Below are 17,810 nucleotides of genomic sequence, written 5' to 3'. Positions count from 1 at the left end.
CACAACACACATTCGATATATATCGAAAACTGACAACAACAGATACAATAATACACCAGGTGTCATATCATCCAAATCCTCACCTACAAGACACAAGAACAGGAATAACACAGTGGAAAATAAAAAGGAAACAAAATATGATGTTAGTGGCATATAAGCACAAATACACACACAGAATATCCAATATTTTCATAAACAAGGCATGAAAATAACCCAAAAATCAACAGTTCAATTAAAAATACTTTAAAAAGCAATAGAAAAAACAGGTCTATATCAGAAATGAGGAATATACCAACTAAGATTTGATACATGTGATTGAAGATATATAGGTCAGACCAGGAGAACATTAGACACATGATACAAATAGTATTGAAGTATAGGAAAACCATTCAACATTTGCAGAACATTTTCACAAACACCCACGTAAAATTACCACCAGAGTTACAGATGTAGAAATCATAAAGATAAACAAAGAAACTCATTCTCACCCTACAAGAAAACTACCACATTCAGAAAACAGTTACAGAAAACAACTCATAAATGATCAGCCCAACCTAGAAAACCACTCACTTTTTAATCTAATTAAGCACTTAATCTGAAAAACCACAGACTTTTTAATTTAATCGAACACATAATATAACATTAAATATAGGCATATGACTACATGTAAGACATTTCTAGGGGCAGATGTGGACTCTGACCACAATTTATTGGTAATGAACTGTAGATTAAAACTGAAGGTAAGAAATTAAGGATATGGAACCTGGATAAGTTGAAAGAACCAGAGGTTGTTGAGAGTTTTAGAGAAAGCATTAGACCATGATTGACAAGAACAGGGGATAGGAATATGGTAGAAGAGGAGTGGGTAGCCTTGATATATGAAATTGTGAAGGCAGCAGAGGAAGAAAAAGACAAGGCATAGTAAAAATCTGTGGATAACACCAGAAATACTAAATTTAACTGATGAACGGAGAACATATAAAGCAAATAGGCCAGACAAAGGGAATACAAATGTCTAAAAAATGAGATTGATGCGAAGTGCAAAATGGCTAAACAGGAATGGCTAGAGGACAGATTTAAGTGTTTGGAAGCATATATCAGTAGGGAAAAGAAAGATACTGCCTTCAGGGAGATTAAACATGGCTTTGGAGAAAAGAGGAGCAGCTATTTGAATATCAAGAGCCCAGTTGGAAAACCAGTGCTAAGCAAAGAAGGAAAGCTGAAAGGTGGAAGGAATATATAGAGTGTCTACACGAGGGAGATGTACTTGAGGGCAATTTTATTAGAAATGGAAAAGGATATAGATGAAGATCAGATGAGATGAGAGGTGTGATACTGTGAGAGGATTTTGACAGGGCACTGAAAGAACTTAAGTCGAAACAAGGCCGTGGGAGTAGATGACTTCCCATCAGAACTATTGATTGTCTTGTGAGTACCTGCCATGACAAAAAGTTTTCAATCTGTTGTGTAAGATGTATGAGACAGGTGGTGAATATTACCAAACTATCAGTTGAATAAGTCATGATTTGCAAAATACTAACATGAATTCTTTACAGAAGATTGGGAAAACTGGCAGAAGCCGAACTCGGGGAAGATCAGTTTGGATTTTTGAGAAATGTAAGAACACACAAGGTAATCAAGACTCTACAATTCCTCTTAGAAGATAGACTTCGAGCAAGCTTTTGACAATGTTGACTGGAATACTCTCTTTGAATTATGAAGGTATCAGGGATAAAATAAAGGGAGCACAAAGCTATTTACAAACCAGATGACAGTTAAGCGTCAAGAGGCATGAAAAGGAAGCACTGATTGAGAAGGGAATGAGACATCTATCCCTGATGTTCAATCTGGAAAAAAAAAAGAGTAGGACTCAAAAGTCCAAAAAGAAGAAATAAAAATTTAGATATTTTCTGAGGACATTGTAATTCTGTGTGACAGCTAATGTCTTGGAAGAGCAATTGAATGGGTTAGACAGTGTCTTGAAAGGAGGATATAAGATGAATATAATCAAAAGCAAAACAATGATAATGGAATGCAGTCAAATTAAAACCGGTGGTACTGAGGGAATTATGTTCGAAAATGAGACACCAAAAGTAGTAGATGAGTTTTACTGTTCGGGGAGCGCTGGCCGAAGTGGCCGTGCGGTTAAAGGCGCTGCAGCCTGGAACCGCAAGACCGCTACGGTCGCAGGTTCGAATCCTGCCTCGGGCATGGATGTTTGTGATGTCCTTAGGTTAGTTGGGTTTAACTAGTTCTAAGTTCTAGGGGACTAATGACCTCAGCAGTTGAGTCCCATAGTGCTCAGAGCCATTTGAACCATTTGAACTGTTCGGGGAGCAAAATAATGGATGATGGTTGAAGTAGAGAGGATATAATGTGGAGACTGGCAATGATAAGAAAAGTGTTTGTGAAGAGGAGAAATTTGTCAACATCTCATATGAATTTAAGTGCAGGAAGTCTTTTCTGAAAGTATTTGTGTGATGTATAACCATGTATGGATGATAAAAGGTTTAGACTAGAAGAGAATAGAAGCTTTTGAAATATGTTGTTACTAGAAGATGGGATCGGTTGACGGGATACCTCCTGAGACATCAAGGGATTGACAGTTCAGTACTAGAGGGAAATGGGGGGGGGGAGAGGGGGTAAAAATTATAGAGGGGGACCAAGAGGTGAATACAGTAAACAGATTCAGAAGGATGTAGGTTGCAGTAATTATTCTGAAATTAAGAAGCTTGTACAGGATAAAGTAGCATGGAGAGCTACATTAGACCAGTCTTTGGACTGAATATCACAACCACCACCACAGTTACCACAGCCCTACATGTGTCACCCACCTGGATAGCTGTGCATGGTAATGCGCTGTCTCCCAGGATGGGGAAGTGTGCAGGTCCCAGTTTGAATCTACACAGTGGGTGAACAATGAAGGCCAATATGCTAGTCAGTCCGAAAGTGGTTATTAGGTGGTTTTCCACAAACCAATAGGTGAGTACTGGGCTGGTACCCACATCTTCCCCAGATCTAAGGAGCAGTCGTATGAAAATGAGACAGAGGGGAAAAAAGTAAGTAAACTGTTTATTATTTCAAAAGTAATTACCATAACTGTTAATACATTTATCCCATTCCATTGTGAGACAAGATGGTAAATTTTTTCATGGAAAAGTGTTTATTGTTGTGCACAGAACCATGATTGCACCCAGGTGTGTCCTTCTTCATCCAAAAAACAACTGATGGCCACAAATGTCTTTCTTCAGGGTTCCAAAAATATAGAAATTGCGTGGGGAGAGATTGGACTGTACAAAGGATATGCAAGGGCTTCCCAGAGAAATTTTTGCAGTGTAATCAAAACTAGCCCATGCTACACAAACATGTAGAAAACTTTTTCACACTTGCACATAGAGAAAATTATAGTTGCAGACAGATGGGATACGCTGATTCTGTGCTGGGAGGTGAATAGAAGATTGGTGTGCTTATGTGTTAAGTCTCCTTAAACCCATAATCAGCAACATCCACCTACATCATGTCACCCATTCACAACGCCCCCCCCCCCCCCCCTTTCCTCCAAAAAAAAAAATCTCTCTCTCTCTCTCTCTCACACACACACACACACACACACACACACACACGTGCGTGAATATGCTATACATTCTCTATCCATACATATATATAAATAGGTGTATGTATGATGATCCACATCTCCTCCTAAATTACTACACTGATTTCAACCAAACTTCATACAGATATCACTTACTGCTCGCTTGAAAGAATCATTGTGGGGATAAGAGCCACCTATCTATCAAAGGGGTGGTGGTGAAAAGCAGGGTAATCCATGAGGTACAAATGCTCATACTTTATTCATCCAGTATTTGAGAATGAGGACACTTAGTAACTGTCAAAAAGCTTAACACACAATTTCAAACCATTATGAAACTTTTTCTACTTGACAATCACCACAAAATGATAAACGGAAAAAACTTAGTAGGTTAGTACATTTTTGATAATGACGCAGTAAAACTGCCACATGAAGCATGACATTTCAATCTGTTACTTCTGTACTACTAACTGTACATTTCACAGACATTAGCCACATGTACCACACGATATACCTGCAAAACTATGTCATTGAAGACACCATGCAAGAAATACAACATAATAACCATTTAGATAAGTGAAAATGAAAATGCAGGGTGTAATTTGCTAGAGATACACATCAAATATGTGTACAAGTAAGTTTGAAATATGTTAAATATTTGTGAAATATATTTGACATGTTTGTACGTGGGCAGAAAGCTCATCCTAAATCCCTATAAAGATTCCAAACAAACTTGCTACACATATTAGTTATGATCTGGAAAGAGATACTGGGGGTGGGGGTAAGAACTGACAGCCTCTTATTGAGTTTGGGATAATAACGTGGAGAGAGAGGGGGAAGGAGGAGACCGAATGTGATTTACTCCTGCTTCCCACTATTGAAGTGACACATCCAGAATAAGGGGACAGATTGAGCACCATGCCCAGTTTACTCCTAATATCCCACCCCCATTGTGGCCAGTGCTATCCATCACTGTCGACACCATTACTATATTATATGCAGCATGGTCACCAGCACAAAGCAAGGTGATTGTAATATTTTAATGTGTTTGCCTGCATGACCATCTTCCAAAGCAGGTGTTACAATCAATTACTGTCAGGTTTTTCCATCTTATGCTTATTGCAATTAATTAAAGAGTGTTTTACACCAGAAACATTTCACTTTTATTTACAGAGAATCTTCTGTGGCTATTCTGGAAATATGGATACATAATGAAGTTGAATTTTTTTTTATAGACCGAAAACAGTATTTCTTAATAGTGTCATGCAATTTACTAGTGGTGTTTCTGCCTCTTGTTTACATATTCCACAAACCACTGTTTTTTTCTTCATTCTTAGTGGTGACTGGTTCCTGCCTCTTGTTTACATATTCCACAAACCATTGTTTTTTTCTTCATTCTTAGTGGTGGCTGAGATCGAAAGAAATTTGGCTGTACATGCAGTCTAGGCAGCTTTTTGCCTATTTTGAAATTGCTTTTTCTCATGCTGCATTGGCATTATTTTCACTTCACATCACTTCACAGAATTTCTCAGTAGTGAGAAAAAATTTGGCAGAAGAATAATTATGATTTTTATTTAGGTTACTAAATGCCCTGTAATTTAATTAACAATTAACAAGGATTAACTATTCAGATTCCTGCTCTCCCCATTGATCTGATTCAGGAACTGGGAATACTAATTACTGCTTCCCAATATATTTATTCTTTAATGAAATTTGTCATTATTATTATTATTATTATTTTTTTTTTTCAAACCAACGGTTCAGTTCATGGAATCAGTACTAGAAATAAGAATAACTTTCACAAATATTTAAAGACACTTACTTCAGTTCATAAACATGTTCACTATTCAATAACATGCCAGCAGCCATACCAAGTTTAACAAATACTAAAGTTCAGTTTGAGAAGAGTCAAAAGGCTTTATTGATGAATTTCTTACAAGGGAACATCCCCATCGCACCCCCCTCAGATTTAGTTATAAGTTGGCACAGTGGATAGGCCTTGAAAAACTGAACACAGATCAATCGAGAAAACAGGAAGAAGTTCTGTGGAACTATGAAAAAATAAACAAAATATACATACTGAGTAGTTCATGCGTAAGATAGGCAATATTAAGGAAAATGTGAGCTCAGGAGCGCCGTGGTCCCGTGGTTAGCGTGAGCAGCTGCGGAACGAGATGTCTTTGGTTCAAATCTACCCTCGACTGAAAATTTTACTTTCTTTATTTTCGCAAAGTTATGATCTGTCCGTTCGTTCATTGACGTCTCTGTTCACTGTAATAAGTTTAGTGTCTGTATTTTGCGACCGCACCGCAAAACCGTGCGATTAGTTGACGAAAGGACGTGCCTCTCCAATGGGAACCGAAAACATTTGATCGGAAGGTCATAGGTCAACCGATTCATCCATAGGAAAACACGTCTGATATATTCTATACGACACTGGTGACAGCATGTGCGTCACATGACAGGAATATGTTGTCGACCCACCTAACTAGTACACTTGGCGAATGGGTAAAATGATTCTTCTACCTTGCCCAATTTAGGTTTTCTTGTGGATGTGATAATCACTCCCAAAAAAGTGATGAGAACATAAGAGTTTGTCACATAAACTGAAAACAAAAAGTTAAATTTTTCACTCGAGGGAAGACTTGAACCAAGGACCTCTCATTCCGGAGCTCGTTACGCTAACCACAGGACCACGGCACTCCTGAGCTCGCAATTTCCTTGATATTGCATATCTTGCACATGGACTACTCAGTTTGTATATTTTGCTTATTTTTTCATAGTTCCACACAACTTCTTCCTGTTATCTCGATCGATCAGTGTTCAGTTTTTCAAGGCCTATCCACTGTGCCAACTTATAACTAAATCTGAGGGGGGTGCGATGGGGAGGTTCCCTTGTTAGCAGAACCAGTTGATACATGTTTGTTATTAATAATATCACATAATGTGAATATTGTGTACAATCTGATTTCAGTACAAATGTTTACAGTAATGCAGTCATTGCAAATAAATGCTATAAAATGCTTTTTATTTATTTATTTATATTTATTTATTTGATGATGTGTAGCTACAGTAGCCTAAGAATTATCATGTGCACCTAAGCATATTGAACATTTAACATTTGGTTACAAGTTTTATATCCGTTTATACATAAAAAATTTTAAGTTTTTTTTAAAAACTAATTACACATTGAGAAGCATAATTTCATTTGTGATCAGTTGAAAGTACAGTAGTATATCTATCTGCATTTTGTAAGTATTTATTGTGTTTTCTTGTTTTCTGGTATCTTCCATTCCAAGAGGATTTCCCCACTATGGATCAGTTGCAACAAAAAGTACATCTAATCTAATCTAATCTATATAGTTAGGTAATTTAGTTGTTACCAACCCTTTTGTATGTACTGCTGCATAGTTGTCTGATACCTTATTAATTTTTTGGAGAACATCCTTAGCTAATGCTGTTTTTTGGAAACTTTTAAGTAATGCTCAGAATTCTGCAATGCTTTCACACATTCACATTTGTTTTGCCTGTTTCCATATGATAATAACCTATATTCCATCAGGTTGTTCTATTGGTCATATCTTGTCTTTGAAAGTCTGTCAAAAAGTTTCAGTGGTCTCTCATCTGCCTGTATATTTGGCTATTCCTTGGTCCATGTGCAATGAAATTACTTAATTGTCTCTATGAAATCCTCAACCCATGTCTTTTCTCACACCCATTCATTTGTCTACCTGCCCCTGTACATTAACAGAGAAGTGCTGCTTTCCAGTGATTGTAGAGGCACTATCTTTTTCAAGGATTTGCACATTTAAAATCTATACAACACTGCTGTAGGTTATAACTTGCATTATAAGCTGGTTTTTCACACCCTGTTTCAGATGTGTTTGGAATTATCATTTGAACACGAAATTCAATTTCCCAGGCAAACTGCAAACATTTGTCATCATCTTATTTACTTCTTCTAATATCCGTCTGCTTCTCACATGTGTTTTGCTTCTAACGACATCAAAACTGACTATATGCTAAACTCCAACATCCCTTCTGCATTTTTTTTTTTGAAAATATCATAGCTGGTCTTCATATCACCCCTTCAGAATACTTACTGTAAATAAATATGAACAATTTTGTACCCTACTTCCACATTTTCTGTATTGAGTCCTTCCACCTTTTATCAAAATTCTGCTGAAGTTGACAGTAGTTCATGTGCAAAATGAAGATTGTTCAGGTAGGCTCTATTGATGTTTAATCCATTTTCATATCAGTTTAGTAGTTTTAAAATCTATTCCAAAGCTGAAAACTCTAGTTTTGGTTAAATGGTGGCACCTTGTTAGCTCCTGCAGAAGGTTGTTGATTTGCTGTTTGTGAAAGTGTTCTTACTTCTGTGGTTAAAGTATATGTAGCTGAAACATCAGAAAGAAAATGCAGCTAGTATGTGCTGAGCATCCATGTGGTGAGCTGTTTGTTCTACATTTGGCGTTGAGATTGCTCTCTGTGGAGTTAGGTTGAAACCATTTATGCAGGTGGACTGTTGGTTATGTTATGTAGGGGTTTGAACCAAAAGTACTTCCTGTTTGTGTTCTATAGTGTAATAGTATTTCATATTACTTCACTTGCGAAGGTTTTTATTTTTTGAGTCATCAGTCTTCTGATTACTTTTATGCTGCCCACCACGAATTCCTATCTTGTGTTAACATTTTCATGTCAGAGTAACAGTTGCACCCTACATACTCCTTTACTTGTATGTATTCCAATCTCTGTCTTCCACAATAGTTTTTATCCTCTACAGCTCCCTCTAGTACCATTGAAGTTATCCCCTGATGCCTTAACAGATGTCCTGTCATTATTGTCAGTAGTTTTCATATGTTCTTTTCCTCACCGATTCTGTGAAGAACTTCCTCATTCCTTACCTTATAAGTCCACCTAATTTTAAATGTTCTTTTGTAGCATCACATCTCAAAGGCTCCGATTCTCTTCTGTTCTGGTTTTTCCACAGTCCATGTCTCACTACCATACAATGCTGTGTATCCTCAGAAATTTCTTCCTCAAGTTAAGACATGTGTTTGATACTAGTTGACTTCTCTTAGCAGGTATGCCTTTTTGCCAGTGCTAGTGTGCTTTTTATGTCCTCCACACACTGTCTGTCATAGGGTACTTAGCTGTCTAGGTAACAGAATCCCTCAACTTCGTCTACTTCGTGGACCCCAGTTATAATGTTAAGTTTCTCGCTGTTCTCATTTCTTCTATTTCTCATTACTTTCATCTTTCTTTGAGTTTCTCTCAATCTGTATTCTGTACTCATTAGACTGTTCATTTCATGCAATGCATCCTGCAGTCCTCCTTCACTTTCACTAAGGATAGCAATATCATAAGCGAATCTTATCATTGATATCCTATCAGTGTGCATTGTAATCCCACTCTTTGAATCTTTCTTTTATTTCCCTCATCACTTCTTCGATGTATAACGCGAACAGTAGGGGTGAAAGACTGTATCCCTGTCTTACACCCTTTTTAATGGGAGCACTTCGTTCTTGGCCTTCCAGCTTTATTGTGCCTTCTTGTTTCTTGCACACATTGTATATTACCCACCATCCCATATAGCTTACAACTATTTTTCTCAGAATTTCAAACATGTTGCACTATTTTACATTGTTGAGTGCTTTTTTTCGGGTCGACAAATTGTATGAACGTATCATGTTTTTTCTTCAGTCTTGCTTCCATTATCAACTGCAACATCTGAACTGCCTCTCTAGTGCCTTTACCTTTCTTAAAGCCAAAGTGATAGTCTTCTAACAGATCCTCAATTTTCTTTTCCATTCTTCTGTACATTATTCTTGTCAGCAACTTGGATGCATGAGCTATTAAACCGATTCTGCACTTGTCAGCTCTTGCTATCTTCAGAATTTGTGGATGGTGTTTTTCAAAAAGGCTGATGATATTACGTCAGCTTCATAGATTCTACAGACAAATGAAAATAGTCGTTTTGTTGCCACTCCCCCCAATGATTTTTAGAAATTCCTATGGAATGTTATTTATCCCTTCTGCCTGTTAGTTACCATAAACCATATTTGAATGTAAGTGTTGGTTATTTCTGGCTGTACTTACTGCCATTGATTTTCATTTCCAAGAAATTGTTATGAATGAACTTTCTTGACTCTTGACGTGTGTAATAAAACTCCTAATTTTTAGTCGAATGTTTAAGCATGAATGCACTTTGACTGAAAACAATGAAAGTGATACTCCAGTATTGCCTTGTCTGTGGGATATTTGGACTTAGATATATCCTTATTCAAGCTTAATTTCAGCACAGAAAGAATTAATTGCTATAGATGAAGAAAGATGTTGGTAGCTATTGGGTATGTTTAAAATTACTGGGACTTTTGAGGTTGTGATTACAACATTTAATCCCCAGTGGACATGCATGTGCGGTGTATCACCATGTTTAGGAATTTGAGAAAGGTTGAATTACTAGTGTGTGGGACATGGGAGCATAAATATTATTCTTTCATAAAATAATTTTTTATTATGAAAAAGAGAAGTAAAAATTTCAACACCCAAGATTTCTAATTATAATTTTATTTATGATGATCAGCTTTGGCAAATCTAAGTTGCCATCATTGGATCTTGCATTGATCCATCAATGACAAAGTTTTTACTTCTGTATTTTGTACTACTTTAGTTTTCCCTCATACTTGAGTGCTGTCAGGTGTATACATATTTATTAACTTACAAGTTATTGAACATAGTAATATTATTATCAAAAATTAACATATAGAAGTATACTGGTAACACAGAAATTACACCTTGTATTGTGTGTAGGGTTTCTCATATTGTATGATTGAAAGGTTGACTCTTTGGATACAGGTTGATGCCAATTAAGAACGTAGTACTCGGGTGCTTCATAATTTTTAATCTTCACTGACAGTGTTTGCAGCTTCCTTTGACATGGCAGTAGAGTCACGCCAACGTGTGTGTCCATTGATAACACTGAACACAAGTTTGTTTCTTTCTCTCTTTCTTCCTTTCTTTTTCATATTTTTGCCTTTTTTTCTTTTTCACCTTTTCTCTACTTGGAGTAGTAGTTAAGTAACATTTTTGAAATTTATAATAATACACTAAATGATAAAAGTAATATGGATGTCATTCTAAGAAACCTCTTTCAAACATTTAACTGTGAATTGCAGACTCATCATGTAAATGAAGACACAGTTAAGTATTCCTTTTTGATCTTGGTACAATGTTCCATCTCGTCCCCTTCATTTTTCATTTTATTGCAATATTAGTTCGAATAATTTGCCATATATTTCTCCATATCTGTTGTACACTCTTTCTTTTGTTAATTCTGTTTCAGTGTACACTTTTGTATTCTTCCAGGGTAGAGTTTGCATGTTCTATTATATAAATTGCAGAGTGACTCAAGATTCACATTCCTGTGGTCTTCTTTATTTTTAAATGTTCAATTCTTTGGATGCAATAAATCCATAATCTTATTGCATTGCGTGATGTTTTATTTAACTATGCCAGAATTTTGCCTTATTGTTAGTGTGATGCAGGTGGCATTTCCACAAGTATGCCTGTGGATCAATACATCTACATAACTGCACTGCCCACAAATATTAGTGTGTGTTATATTCATATTTTGCAGTTTTTTGTTGGAGCTGTTTTGTCACATGGCCTTAGGTACCAGTTAGATCAGATGAAAATGGACAAATTTTTATTGTGACACAATGTTCCATCCTATCTGTAGTTTTTCTTTTCAGGTTTCTTTTCAGCTGTGTTCCATTCTGGATTGTGTGGTGAGGCAGATACATTTCAGTCTTAGATAACTGTACGTCGCCTACCACCATAGGAAAGTGTCATTGTTTGAGATGATTTATTCCCATGTGTGATTATAATAATATATTCCCTGGGAGTCTGAAACTAAGTGCTTTCTTCACTCTTACTAAACAGTCCAGTGTTTGTGTGCTGATGCTGTCTGCAGATTTGTTTCAAAACACTGTTGTTTAGTAATGTTCAACATTTTGCTATCACACTTATTAACTCAGGCCTGCCTTTCTGCCATTGGCGATGTGAGGGCATTGAACTTGATTTTAAAAATTTGATTTAGTAATAACCAGCTGAGAGCTTTGGATATTCATCACTATTGTGTTCAGTACTGGGCACATTTGTGCAAGGTAATTAATGTGACCTGTTATTTTATGTGTATAGCTCTAATTTTTTATGTAAGGTTGAAGGTTGTGTTGCCCACATTTTGGCATGCGTTTTCTGGTGCACGCACCACACCTCAGACAACAGAGACTTGCATGCTGTAGAGCCAGAGCCAACTAGTCCATTGAATGATCTTAGGTGGTGTTTAGTGATGAGTCTTGCTTTTGTTTTTGGCGACCAGGTTGGTGTCGATGTGTCCATAGATAATGCTGTGAAAGGTTACAGGAAACAGTGAGTCTCGAGACTGATACTTTGCTGTGGTTATGCTTTGGTCTCCCTGTACAGTTCCCCCCCAGTCCTCTCCCCATCCCCCTCCCTCCCCTCCTCCTCCCAGCCCACTGTTCCCTCCATTACCATATTGACAGTTCCTTAATGTCTCGGTATATGTTCTACTTTCAACCAATCCCTTCTTTTGGTCAATTATGGTTTATAAGTAAAAGTATCTGTACAACTGTGACATCAGCTTTGCATTCAAATAAACCTTATACTGACCAAGATTTTTTTATTTTGTAAATATTGTGAAACTATTTATTTATCTCATACATTTTAGTTTTCTTATGGAAGAGTAGCTAGTGGTTATAATAAAGGTAATTTTCTGAAAAATTTACACGTGCTAGAATTTGTGTAATTGTACCATTGTTGTCTGATTTTTCAGAGTTGCTGTCCAGAATGAGCGCTATGAAGACTGGACAAATATATTGGTCCAGTTGCGACGTCTTTTTACTGATTATCAAAAAATAGTTCTAGAGTATCACAAAAGACCTGGTGAACATGTTCCAAAGGCTGTGAATTCTACAGCTGCTCAAGGAAATTTTCTGGAAGTGTTAAACATGTCTCTCAATGGTAATATTGGTGTTTGCTGTTAAATCCATGCTGCCTGTGATATATTTTTGTGAAATTTTCTTACTATAGCGAGTGATGTAATCATTATTTCAGTGTTTGAAAAGCATTACTTGGATCGCAGTTTTGATCGAACTGGTCAATTGTCGGTAGTAATTACACCAGGAGTCGGTGTTTTTGAAGTTGACCGAGAACTTACTAATGTTACTAAACAACGAATTATTGATAACGGTGTGGGTAGTGACTTAGTTTGTGTTGGTGAACAGCCACTACATGCAGTACCTCTGTTGAAGGTAAGTACTGGTCTCCTACTTTTGATCTTTTTGTATTCACTTTCATGTTGCTGTTCTTATCCCCTCCCATCATTCATATTCAGCTTCTCGTTTCTCTACATATATCCGTCATATAAATAAATTAATTTGCTCCCTTTGCCTTGCTGTACCACAATTAATTTTCTATCATGTTTCAGGTCTTTTCTGTTTTCATGCTGTTCCTTGCTATTTCTGTACACGTGTTGGGTAGTTTTGCCTGTTTTATGTTGGGTTACAGTTCTTCGTGTTCTGTCGTTCCATCAACAGATATATGGGTATTGTTCTTGAACTGTCATCTCACTGTTCCAGTCTGGACCAATGGAGATAACATTATGTAATGCACTAGAAAGTTACAATAGAAAGATTAAAAATGTTGGTTAGAATACAGCAGACTGAAATAACAAAAATGCCTGTACTTATGTACTGTTGGAATTGTTGTCTTTCTTTAACTGTTAAAGAAAAGGAAATGATTTGTAAAAAAGTAACTGTATTAGCTGGAATTGCAAAGGAAACAGATTGTGAGGGACAAGAGAGATGGAAGGAGAGGATGGAGGAGAGAGGGTGAGGGAGAGGATGAAGGGTGAGGGTGAGGGGGGAATTGAACACAGAAAACTGTTTTGAGAACATTATACTGCGTTGCATAACAAGTTGAGAATTTGTGTTATGTTTTTCCTCCTTACCATTCACGTACAAAGTAAAGAAGGTGGTTAATAATTTAATGGGACACTTAAAGAAAAAAAAAAAGAAAGAAAAAGTCAAATTATATCCATCGTACAGACACTGATGCAATACTGACAAACCCTTGTTCTTATTTGAATCAACTGACATGTGAAAGATACAGGATCCCTATAAAAAGCATCGGGAACAATTTTTTACTGACGTGACTGGATGCCATAGCGTGCTCGCACTGCACATGTCCATTGGGAATGGGTGGGGGGGTGACCATCAACATGCACCAAGTGCCTGTCGTCTGCGAGCATTGGTTCAAGCAAGATTGTGTTTTTTGTGGAATCCTGTGGAGTGACATTATGCAAGTGCAAAATGCAGCAAACTATTGAACAATGGTACACCATCAAATTTTGCGTTGTACTGGGAAAGTTTGGTATGGAGACGTTGGCCGTGATTTGCCAAGTTTTCAAGGATGAAAGCATGCCTCAATCTGCAGTTTTTAAGTGGTCAAAGCTCTTTGAAGGTGGCCAAGAGAGTGTGGAGGATGAACCCCTTCCTGAGAGCCATTGACATCAAGAACCAATGACAACATGTGTCATGTGCGTGAAGTACTGAATTCAGACCATCGATTAAATATGTACATGGTCACTGATCCATTTGGCACCTATATGGTGTAAACCTTTGTGATCTCTGTGGTGTGCCATTTTTCATTCAGTGTTCATGGTGCAAATTAATGGTTTCATTTTGAACATTTCTTGAATGTTGAGAATGTCCATTTTGTGAAGTGTAATACATACATCCCATAGAAGGCTGACATCTGCACCTCCTGGACACCTGTTTTCTGTTGCTCTACTCATGCACATGGTGAGGCATCAGCAACTAATATTTTTCCTGCCTTAAATGTTAACACAACACTTTCAAATGAGCCTTAGCAAAGATTGATCTTGCAAGCTTGCACTCAAGGGGTTCCTTGTTAGTGCTTATGGGCTCTATGAGCTTCTACAGTGAAGTGTCAAGATTTGGAGGAACACTTGCTATTGGAGTATATTTATCACCACAAGAATGGGTAGTCCTCTAGCTGCTTTGCCCATTATAGGCACCATAGAAAGAAACCTTAAAATGTTCATTCTTTTGTAGTGGTTATCCTCAAGTCTGGATCTTTCATAGAAGGTGGTCTTGAAAAGAAGGCACTAATCTGGATGTCAGCTGGAGTGATCCTGATGATTTATTACAAAACAGTCACTTGTGCATACTGAAACAGCATCCAGAAAAGGGTATGTTAGTCCACACCCCAAATGCCACTTATACTGCCCACTCATCCCCCCATCCTGTGCCCTGTCCCTGTAGTCCTCTGTTCATTTACGAAGGGAGCCTGTCTCTGTGGAATGACAAGCACTGAGTGATAGTTAGAACAGACAACACTTTGAATGTAACAAAAGGTAGTAGTGTATTGGTAATTTGCAAGCATTTAAGTTGTGACTACTGCAAGAGACTCTTGCAGCTTTCGCTTGCTACAAAAAAGAAGAGCATCAAATAGAAAAGTGTGACACTCACAGGCTTAATAGGAATGCTCATTGTGGATAAAGGTTAAACACCACCACAGTGGAGCCTTGCTATCAGCATGTTAATCAGCCTTGATTGTTAGATACAAGAAATACAGAACATTGTTTATAAACATAGATCTACCAGTGGAATCATCTTAATAAGTTTTTAAGGTCTTAACAATATTTAGCAGAGATAAAATACCCTGTAACAACTTCTAAGTGGCCTTCTTGCAACTATTTCCAAGTTGTTGAACTCATATTGCTCTAATTGCTCATTTTACTACTTTCACACATCTTGTCACAAAGTTTTGTCAAAACAATGTCATTCAGGCACATTGCGAGTGCAAATTTATTTGTAATTGAACTGGACAGTATACTTGTAATATACACATTAAAAGTTCAATTTACTGCTCTCCATTTGCTTTTATTTGGGGGTAAGGTGACTGTGAGACTAGCCAACCAAAATGAGTTATGAGTTTCCTTTCAACCAAAGAAGGCTCTTGCGGTCAGTCTACGAACATTGCTGATATTCCAAGATCTCTGTTTTGATGAAAAACTGTGTCGTAGCCTTGCTCTAGAAAGCCAAAAACTGACTTCAGTGTACTGTGTATTTCAAGCTGTTAATGGTCAGTAGCTGCATGTCGTAACTACCTGTCTGCAGAAGTTGATGGCAAGTGTAATCATATAATGAGTCATAGTTTTGTGTTTGGTAAACTTTAGTTAACTCATTGTAAGTGTAATAACTGGACATGTGAACTTCAAGAAACATCTATACATGAAGTGAATAGCGAAAGAAGCCCCTCAGTGTAGACTGTGTTGTGGGGTTTGAAATCGCATCAAATGCAATTTTACAGTGTAATGCACTGGATGCCAAAAGGCACAGACATTTGTGTTACTAATTCCTGAAGAGATTATATATATCTAACAGGGACCTAGTAAAGGGACTCCTACAACTCATCTAGGGTACTGACTGGCTTTAACACTAGAACCGCTGGAACTAGTACTATACTTAGAACCGCCGATGTGGTCAAAGTGACCACTTTCGTTGTAAGTACATGCTGTGCTGTTTAATGTAAATATTAATGACCTTGATAACAATGTATCACTTTAATTACATTTTATAACAGTATCATTGTATTTTACAACAATGGGAACATAATATTACTAATATTAAAGAACATAGTTCACAATATTTATCTGCAACCATACTAATTGTATTGCAGTAGTTTTAAAATTAATAGAAATTAATCTTACTGGAGAAACTAAGTACCTATGAATATGTTAAGAGAAAGACCTATCATAAAATATGACCATGTATAGTACCTAATCCTACTTACAAGCATTACAAACTACTGTCTTCATTACTTTATATGTACATGGCCCACAAACAGTTCTCTTGCATTTACTGCACACTTCATTTGTCATGTTTCTGCGTTTCCTTGTTTGGCATAGTTTTCTTACTTTTGCAGGAATTTCTGCTTTTTCTCTTTCATCATCACCATCATCCTTTTCTTCCTTTTCTTTTCCATCCCTTTGCATCCTTTCCTGATTTCTGGTTTCCATATAGGCTCTATGTAATGCTTCTGCTAGATTTAGGATGAAATTCCTCCTACTTATTTTGATCCCTGTCACTAGCTTGAAAATTATCCATGCATTGATGGCTGCTAAATCAAGGATGTTGTGAAATACGTGTACAGACCATCGACGAGTAACAGAGCGGACAGAATATTTCCTCGTCATCTGGTCCAAGACATCTACAGCAAATTTTGTGCTATTGTAGAAGCTCACTGTTTCGGGAAGGTGTTTCGAATTATTTTGTATTTCAACATCTGTGTGCATGGTGCTATACAGAAGAACATTTTTGTTCTTTTTCCCTTGGTAAACAGTCAGAGTACCACCTTCCCTTTTCAAGAGAACAGACATATAAAGAGGAGTTCTCATTTTTTTATAGTATTCAGAATTTCTTATCTTGCACGTTTGATAGTGCCGACAAGACTAGTTTTCTCTTTTTCCAGTCTCTCCCCAAGTGTGACCGTAGTGAAAAAATTATCAGTAGTTACATTTCGCCCCTTATTGTGATATGGAGCTACCAACTTCATTACTACTTGTTCTGGTAGTTTCCCATTAGGTGCCCTCTGTTCATTCTTTCCTACATAAGGGAACCCATTACAAAGATATTTTGTTTCTACATCTGCTAGAAGCCAGAATTCGATTCCGAATTGATCAGGCTTATTCGGCATATATTGCAAATACGGACACCTGGTTATAATGTTACTTAAAATCCGTCTTGATTGCAAATTTTTTAATCATATGACAGGTTTCGGTTCATTCAGAACCGGTCATATGAATAAAAAATTTGCAATCAAGACGGATTTTAAGTAACATTATAAAATCACTGATTACTGTTATCCCATAAGACATTATGTCTGTTTTTGCAAACACCTGGTTATGCTGGGGAAAAGTTGTTCATCCACAGTGACATTTGATCCGGGTATGTAATTCAACTGACAGTTTTCTATAAAATGGTTCCAAGTAGTTGATATAAGTGCAAATTTGTCACTTTTCAAACGTTCCAACCGTGTATTTTTTTCATCAAAACGCAGATATTTCAAAATTTCTCGAAACCTGTTTCTGCTCATTGTGTCAGTGAAA

The 17,810-nt window shown here is 37.0% G+C and overlaps 1 protein-coding gene across 6 annotated transcripts in view; it reads left to right on the top strand.

Annotated features, from left to right (window-relative positions):
* LOC126248551 (GATOR complex protein Iml1) overlaps window positions 1-17,810 on the top strand; it is a 637,798-nt gene that overhangs the window by 82,149 nt on the left and 537,839 nt on the right. For all 6 annotated transcript variants that reach the window (XM_049949630.1, XM_049949665.1, XM_049949640.1 and 3 more), the window contains exons 7-8: window positions 12,450-12,637; window positions 12,731-12,927. In XM_049949630.1, the coding sequence (XP_049805587.1) occupies window positions 12,450-12,637; window positions 12,731-12,927 (385 nt within the window). The remainder of the gene's footprint in view (window positions 1-12,449; window positions 12,638-12,730; window positions 12,928-17,810) is intronic.

The sequence above is a fragment of the Schistocerca nitens genome, chromosome 1, assembly GCF_023898315.1.
Source record: "Schistocerca nitens isolate TAMUIC-IGC-003100 chromosome 1, iqSchNite1.1, whole genome shotgun sequence".
In the NCBI taxonomy this organism is placed as follows: domain Eukaryota; kingdom Metazoa; phylum Arthropoda; class Insecta; order Orthoptera; family Acrididae; genus Schistocerca; species Schistocerca nitens.
This window is presented reverse-complemented; position numbering and strand designations above follow the sequence as displayed.